The 7,829-nt window shown below is 41.3% G+C and overlaps 1 protein-coding gene across 1 annotated transcript in view; it reads left to right on the forward strand.

Annotated features, from left to right (window-relative positions):
* The window catches only part of cacng4b (calcium channel, voltage-dependent, gamma subunit 4b), an 11,686-nt gene extending 4,362 nt beyond the window's left edge, over positions 1 to 7,324 (forward strand). Inside the window, exons 2-4 of the mRNA XM_019889921.1 lie at positions 4,511 to 4,594; positions 5,272 to 5,412; positions 6,271 to 7,324. Coding sequence (XP_019745480.1) covers positions 4,511 to 4,594; positions 5,272 to 5,412; positions 6,271 to 6,803 — 758 coding nt within the window. The 3' untranslated portion in view covers positions 6,804 to 7,324. The remainder of the gene's footprint in view (positions 1 to 4,510; positions 4,595 to 5,271; positions 5,413 to 6,270) is intronic.
* Positions 7,325 to 7,829: the final 505 nt, after the last annotated feature.

Here is a 7,829-nt window from a genome sequence, read left to right on the forward strand (position 1 = left end):
CCCCCCCCCCGGACCAGGTTCCAAACTGAAAACCATAAAATATTTTTGTAAAGGGTTTTATTTAAATAACAATAGTAGCACTCTATAAAATCGTATTTCATTTAAAAAAAAAAAAAAAAAAAAAAAAAAAACACGGTCAATTAAATCCGGTTAAAAAGAATTCAAGCGTTTTTGGCGCATTTTTTGCTTTGGTTCAATGTACATTGAGACAGCTCCTTTGCGCCAATATTAGCCCTTCTTGACAAAAGGTAAAGAATATCCTTTACGCCTGTACGTATTGTTATATTAGCCGTTGACTTGTGTTCAATTGTCAGTTGCTCGAAGGGTTCGGATTCCATTGACGTGGCAACACAGAAGCTAAAATCTCATTGGACGGCTCACTTATTTCTTTGCCAACTTGCTTTTTCTTCATCCTGACCTGCAACATGAAGAAAAACAGACACCCGATGATGTGTTTCAATGCCTTTGTAGTCATAAACCGGAGTGTTGTGATTGTCGAGTACATCGTCATTTGCTTCACGGCCCCAGCGACGAACGCTTCAGCTCTTGACGGGCTGTAAAAGTCAGCTGGGGCCTCCCTAGCCGGTCTTCGCGCCGTCCTCCAAGCAGCTTGTTTTCTGCTCCCGTTTGCCGTAAACGTGTTAGCCAAAGCCCGAGGCGTCGGTGGAACAATATCACCCGACGGAGGCTACGCTACTAAGGCTATCTTCACAATCACTTTGCCAAAGTGAGTGTGAAGACAAGCAACTGGGGGCACGTGATTCTCATGGACGCCAACACCTGGCTTGTGGATGAGATCATGGGATGGATAAATCAGATAAGATACGATAAGATAGATTTAGGTTTATGCAATTCGCTTTGTGTGGACAGTCTTTGTGTGCATGTGCCTGTTCACCTACTCACCACTTGTTGAACCGTAAAACACGAGCAACGAGTGGAGTATTTGAGAGACACTTGGCTTCATTCAGAGATTCCGGTGTGGTTTAATTTCGGTCTCAAGGAGTGTGAAGTGCTGATAGAGATTTGCTTACCTGTCCCATACTTTACTACCAGGCATACGTGACGACAACATTAACAAACAATATTCCCAAGTGTCTCTTTTAATGGAAAAATATATTGAAAAAAAACATTCATTACAATCAGCGTGAGTTATTTGCTGATTTTTGCAATTCGGGCCTGGTCCTGATTCACCACCAATAGCGGGGTCTGCTGTGCATCATTTAAAATACCGTATTTTCTTCATTGTATAAGACGCACCTCATTGAATGGCCGATTTTAAAACCGTTTTCATATGTAGGGCGCACCACATTATAAGGCGCATAGAGTAGAAGCTACAATAGTGGCGTTATGCATCCACTAGATGGAGCTACGTCAAAGCATATATAAGGAGCATATAAGGATCCATGTATAAGGCGCATCGGATTTTGAGGCGCACTGTCGGCTTTTGAGAAAAGTGAATGCTTTTAGGTGCACCTTATATATATGGATCAATATTCTGATTTCTTGGATGTAGTATTTTAAATGTTATGTGAAGCATTTTGTTATGGCTGCAGCGCTTGTGACTGCTCTATATAAATAAAGCTGTATTGTATTGTATTGTATTGTGTTCCCTTTATCGTAGCTCCATCTAGTGGATGCATACGCAACCGCAGCCACTATTGTAGCTTCTATTATGAAAACAGTTTTAAAGCAGGCCATTCATTGAAGGTGCGCCTTACACTCCGAAACGCCTTATAGTGCAGAAAATACGGTAATTTATACCGTCTAATTATGCTACTGTTATATTTGTACAGCTAGTGCAAAATATAATTTTATTGAAGTGATCCATCAGGATATAATGATGAATTATAATCCACGCAATTTGTTCTGTGTATGAAACTGTTCGTGTTCATCATCTCTACATGTATTAGTTCTTTTGCATATTGGAATTGAACTGTGAAATTATAGCATAATGAAATCTAAATGGCATACAGTCACTTTCTAAAGTCATATTTAAACACAGCGTGCACATTGAGAACTATAAATATGGACATGAACACAGTATGCAGTATATATATATATATATAGTACATACATTCTGTATGTTCATTGGTACCCCACTGATAATGTGGGTGGACAGATCAGGATAATGACACTGTTCCTGTCAGTGGCATCCTGTTGCTATCGGCAACACAGCTGCTGCCAACGTGTCCGGTGCGTGCCGCCGATTTGGACGTGTAGGCATGGTTTTGCGGCCCTTACAGTGGCCCCAAGTGTCATGTCCACGCGCTGTGTTTGTCGGCTGACAAATAAAAGAAGATGTCAGAAGCATCCTGCTGTCGTGTAAATGAGCTTTTTCAAGACTTGCCAAGGAAAAGGAGGCGGAGATGCTTAGTCGGGAGGCTTTGCAAAGCCACTTTGTTCCAGCTTCAATGTTCGATTTTCATTTGTCAGATCTATGCTTCCGACTTGTAGGAACAATTTGGGGAAGGCCTTTTTCTGTTCCGGCAAGTAAAGTCCATACAAGTGAATGTCCAATTCTTACAGAATGTTCCAGATTTCACTCGTAGGTGTCAATCTCGACTGCCCCAGAGACCAATACAAAATGTCCACTTGATGCTCCGTTGAGTTTATGGGTTCAGTCATGAGTACACCAGAGGCCAATGAAACATTTAATGAGCCAGGATGTGAGCCATGTATGTGTTTTTTTTGCCCTCTCTTCCAGCAGGTGCAAATTTTCACATCACATCTTAAAATAGAGCACAGCCCCGTTTTCCATCTGCGGCTAGACATAGAAACTTGTGCTCCATTTCTGATATGACACTAATTAATTTGGATGTCCCCCATTAAGCCGCAGACCTATTTAATAGCCCCTGAAAGATTTTAACGGTGACACGGTTGCTAAGCATCTCACCCTGCCTTGGACTGATGCACTTTGTGTTTGCTAAAAGTGCAAACAAATGTGAGGTTCATCATCTCTTAGGGGACATAAAAAGTAATGAGTTCATACAAAAGCACAACAAATTAAAGTTGGTTCCAATTGGGACTGACTCGGTTTATATTTATGTCAAACACGTAACATGGGTCACATTCAAATTCGGTTTGCTTTGACGTTACATCTTCTGGCCCTGTGACAACTTTTGGTGCCATTTTTGCCCATTGTAAACAAAATACTTTTGTATTGATGTCATCAGTGTGTAGATTGTAACTGAAAATAAGTAAAACCATGAGGACCCTGCAAAACATTTCAAAACGTAAAAAAAAAAAAAAAGAAGGATTAAAAACAATGTGACCTATAACCGCTCCAAACGAATTTTCCATCCATCCGTCCATTTTTTAATCCGCTTATCCTCACACTTGTCGCGGCCGTGCTGAAGCCCATCCCAGCCGTCTTCGGGCAGTAGGCGGGGTATACCCTGAACTGGTTGCCAAACCAATGAAATTGCAATTCGCTGACTGAACGGAAGCATGTGTCCAGGATTGACCGCCTGGAGAACCCCACAGGTCAGATTCATTTGGTCTTAGACACAGTTGCCGATTTCAACAAAGTACACCCTGTCCTTGAGACAGAAAATGAACCAGTACAATAAATACACAGAGAGTGTAAATTTTACTTCCACCCCAAGGATTGTAAACTTTAGCAACTAAAGTTTAGTTAATAACATAAAATAAATCCAGTTGGGAGAAAAAGAATGAACCCTTTCATGCACCCTGTAAGCGAGTGTCGTAACCGCGGTCCCTGAAAGGGTTAAAAAAAAGCTGTTTCCATAACTACGTAGGCAAATGCCTTTGACAAAAAAAAAGGCAAACAAGGTTCATGGAAAAAAAAAATCAAGATACTAAATTCACAAATCCCCCACCCCTAAAAAAAAATAAAATAAAAAAATCAAAATTCAAAGTTACCCAAAGAAAACCCAGAATGAAACAAAACATCATCACAAAAGTAAACATGAAATGACTGAGCTCCGGCAGTCCTAATTTTGTTGCGGTGTTAGCGAAAACTGCCTGCTCTGTCCACAATGGTTCGACAGAATACTAAAACTGCACGCAGACAAATGCTAACATGACCTTCTTGGTCGAAGTAGCAATTGAAATGCTCTATGCAAATTAGAAGCGAAGGCAGCTTTAATCAAGTGTTGGTGATATTTACAGCTACACGGGAGCCGGTAACGTTAGTCCAGCACCTCCATTAACCTCACCTACCCCCATGGCTTCCTCTGAGACAACGTGCTTTTTCTTTTTTCTTTTTTTTTTTTTAACACTCTCACTTGATTATTTGGTCAGCAGAGAAGGCCTCATGTTTGCTTAACTGACCAACATTTTGATAGAGATTTTTTTCTTGTATCGGTTCTCATTAGATGTGTATCTAATCACATGTCCGTTGGTTGTCGCTAGTGTAAAATGTCTTTAACTCTATTCATTAATGAGACAAACAGGTTTAGGTTATTTTATGTTAAGTCATATCTTCTCAGTGAACGCTAAAAGTCTTTTCTGTTATTATTATTATTTTTTTTGGTCTTTATCATGACAGGCATCAATCAAGGCAGCTGTTTCAGAATCAACCATTTCCCCGACGACAACGACTACGACACGGACAGCTCGGAATACCTGTTGCGTAAGTTATCGTCATGGCTCGTTCCAGAAGCGGAGGAACCTTTAGGAATCTATATTTTTCTACATTTAGTTGATCTTTTTCTTTTTTTTTGTCCTCTTAAGATATGATTCAGCCAGCTCATCACTTTTAATTTTTTTATTTTGCTGTGTTTTGCGCAACTATGTGACAGGTGCCCGAGTACCTACTTAACATACTTTCATAGACTAACACATACTGAAATAAAACACAGAACTAAAATTGAGTTATTTTAAAAGCAATTGTGAATAATGGATTATTAAACTTGTTTTAAACGTATTTGAAGGCACATCATCAAAATGTAAAAGGTTTTCTTCAAAAATCCTTAAGATAAAGCGAATACAAATTGTTTTAACTCATATAAATGAAGTTAAACAAAGGAAAATAAAATGTAAAATACACTGGAAAATATATGTCCTTTTAAAAAAGTGGGCAAAAGTAGAAAAAAAGCATGTCATCCATTCTCCAGTGATTCATTTCAGGCCGTCTCTCTTTGTTAGCAAGCCTTCACATCTGAGGACCCTCAAGTACACAATGAGGGTGCACTTAAGATTTTGCGTGGTCAGCAGCAAATATATTTTTAATCAAATAATTTTTTTAAAAATCACACGACTAAATTGTTCTTTATCCAACTTGCAAAACCTGTATTTTGTGTGTGACAGGTATCGTACGAGCCTCCAGTGTGTTCCCCATCCTCAGCACGGTGTTGCTCATGCTGGGCGGCTTGTGTGTCGGAGCGGGCCGAGTCTACAGCAAAACGAACAACATCCTCCTCAGTGCCGGGATTCTTTTTGTTGCCGCAGGTAGAGTGAAGCGTCCTTCTGTTAGTCAGTTGGTTTGGAATGAAGAATGGCCACAAGCTGTATGGCAGGGCTAGCAAAACCTCAAGGGATATATTTGAGTGTTCTTGTAAGGCTGATGCTCGACGCATGGTTTTATTCCGTTGGCTTTTCAGAGTTTGAATCAAGGAATTTGATGAGACCATTTCAACAAATGGTGAATCACTGCGCAGTGTTTGGCTGCAACAATAGAGGTGGAAGGAACAAAGTCTCATCGCACCATTTACTAGCACTCATTTTAAATCGAGGAATGCAGACTAAAGATAGTGATACACAGTCAATAATTGGTCAGTTGTTGCAGTGATATTATATTAAATGTACATTCACGCAAAAACAAACAAACAAACAAACAAAAAAGTAATCTTCGGAGTGGCTTTCTAGCTAACTCATGCCACGCTAACCGCTATCTAGCCTTGAGGCTAATGTTGGCAAAGTCAACGCTGTTTACGCTAAAGCTGTCAACTCTTCTGTCTCATTAACTGAAACAATACCTTAGAGAATTGATTACACCTGAGCATTTTGGTGACAGAGACTCTTCACACTTGGCTTTTTGTCAGAGGTACGCGTGAGACATGCTTACTGTACAATTTGTACACCTTGATTGCGGATGTCGCTTTGTCACTGAAAAGATCATGTGAGACCACGACATCTGCAATGTGATGGCGACAGCATTCATCTGCTATTCAAATTTTGAATTTGAAAAATCCACCCCAAAGCCCAGTATTTTGAACCTTGTCATGAGTGTAGAAGTAGACCGATCAAGTATTTGTACTTGGTTCCTTCCCACTACTGATGTGATTTCTGCCTTTTCTGCTTCGTCAGGTCTGAGCAACATCATCGGCATCATCGTTTACATCTCAAGCAACGCGGGAGACCCCAACGACAAACGGGACGACGACAAAAAGTACACGTACTCCTATGGCTGGTCCTTTTACTTCGGCGCCCTGTCCTTCATCGTAGCCGAAACGGTGGCCGTCCTGGCCATCAACATCTACATCGAGAAGAACAAGGAAGTGCGCTGGAAGGCGCGACGCGAATTCATCCGCTCCCTCTCGTCCTCGTCCCCATACTCCCGCATCCCCAGTTTCCGCTACCGCCGGCGGACGTCTCGGGCCAGCTCCCACTCCACTGAGGCGTCGCGGGAGAACTCGCCCGTAGGGGGCCTGAAGGGAGTCGGGGGGACGTCTCCCGGCGGGCCCTTGGACGAGCTGTCGATGTACGCCCTGGCGCGCGACAGCGTGACGGACAACGCGTACAGCCCCGAACACGAGGCGGCCGCCGAGTTCCTGCAGGTGCATAACTGTTTCCCCAATGATTTAAAGGACGGCGTGAATCGCAGGACCACACCCGTGTGAGGCACACGTCGAGGGGACGACAGCCAAATGAGGACAAGCCGACCTTGCAGTTGCCCAACGACATTCCGCTCTCTATACTTAAACATAGAAGTCAAGATACTTGTGTCAAAGAGAAAAAAAAGGAGTGCTGATTGAACTCCTGTACTTAAGAAAAAGTAAAAAAGTACAGACTGAAGCGCTAAAAAAAAATCATGTCCATCCATGTACGTAGTAGTGTGATTTTAGCGAAACAAATTTGTGTACTCGTAGAACTGTGTGCCCAAAAGTAAACTACTGTGGGGTACAAGTAATTCTACTAGGCTCAACTGGGCATGTGTCGCACACTAGTAGCCTCCTGGACCCTTCTAGTTGCACCAAAATGCCTATTAGTAGTTTTTTCTTCATTAATAAAATGTAGTTACTTGTACTAGTGTGCAGGAATGTGATACAGTCGTGGAAGAAACTTTACTAGCAAGAAAAGAAAAAAAAATTCTACGAGTGCGCTAAATTGTTTTACCGTATTGGCCCGAATATAAGACGGCCCTGATTATAAGACAACCCCCTCTTTTTCAAAACTCAAGTTTGAAAAAAGACTTTTTGAACACCAAATGAATTTTTATACAGAAAATAATTACAGTACATCTGAAACAAATGATTATAACAATATATTTGAGAGAAAAAGCATCTTGAAGTTTACACCATAACTTCTCCTCAGCTGCCGGTTAACCTGGCCGATCTTCGACCCACGTTTCTCCAGATTGTCGCTACATTTCTCCATTTTCTGTTATCTCTTCTATTGTTTTCTTCTCTTTTCTTTCTTACCGCTATTTTTTATTTTTCTTCTTCGTGCTTCCGCTATTTTTATTTTTATTCTTTGTGACAGGGGTTCGCTTTGGTCTGGGGAGTCAAGTTCAACATTCGCTTCAATGATATCTGGCGCCATCTAGCGTCGTGAATGGGTATAATGTCTAGACCCCGAATATAAGACGACCCCCACTTTTTCAGTCTTATTTCAATGCAAAAAACACCGTCTTATATTCAGGCCAA

The sequence above is a fragment of the Hippocampus comes genome, unplaced genomic scaffold, assembly GCF_001891065.2.
Source record: "Hippocampus comes isolate QL1 unplaced genomic scaffold, H_comes_QL1_v1.1 scaffold326, whole genome shotgun sequence".
In the NCBI taxonomy this organism is placed as follows: domain Eukaryota; kingdom Metazoa; phylum Chordata; class Actinopteri; order Syngnathiformes; family Syngnathidae; genus Hippocampus; species Hippocampus comes.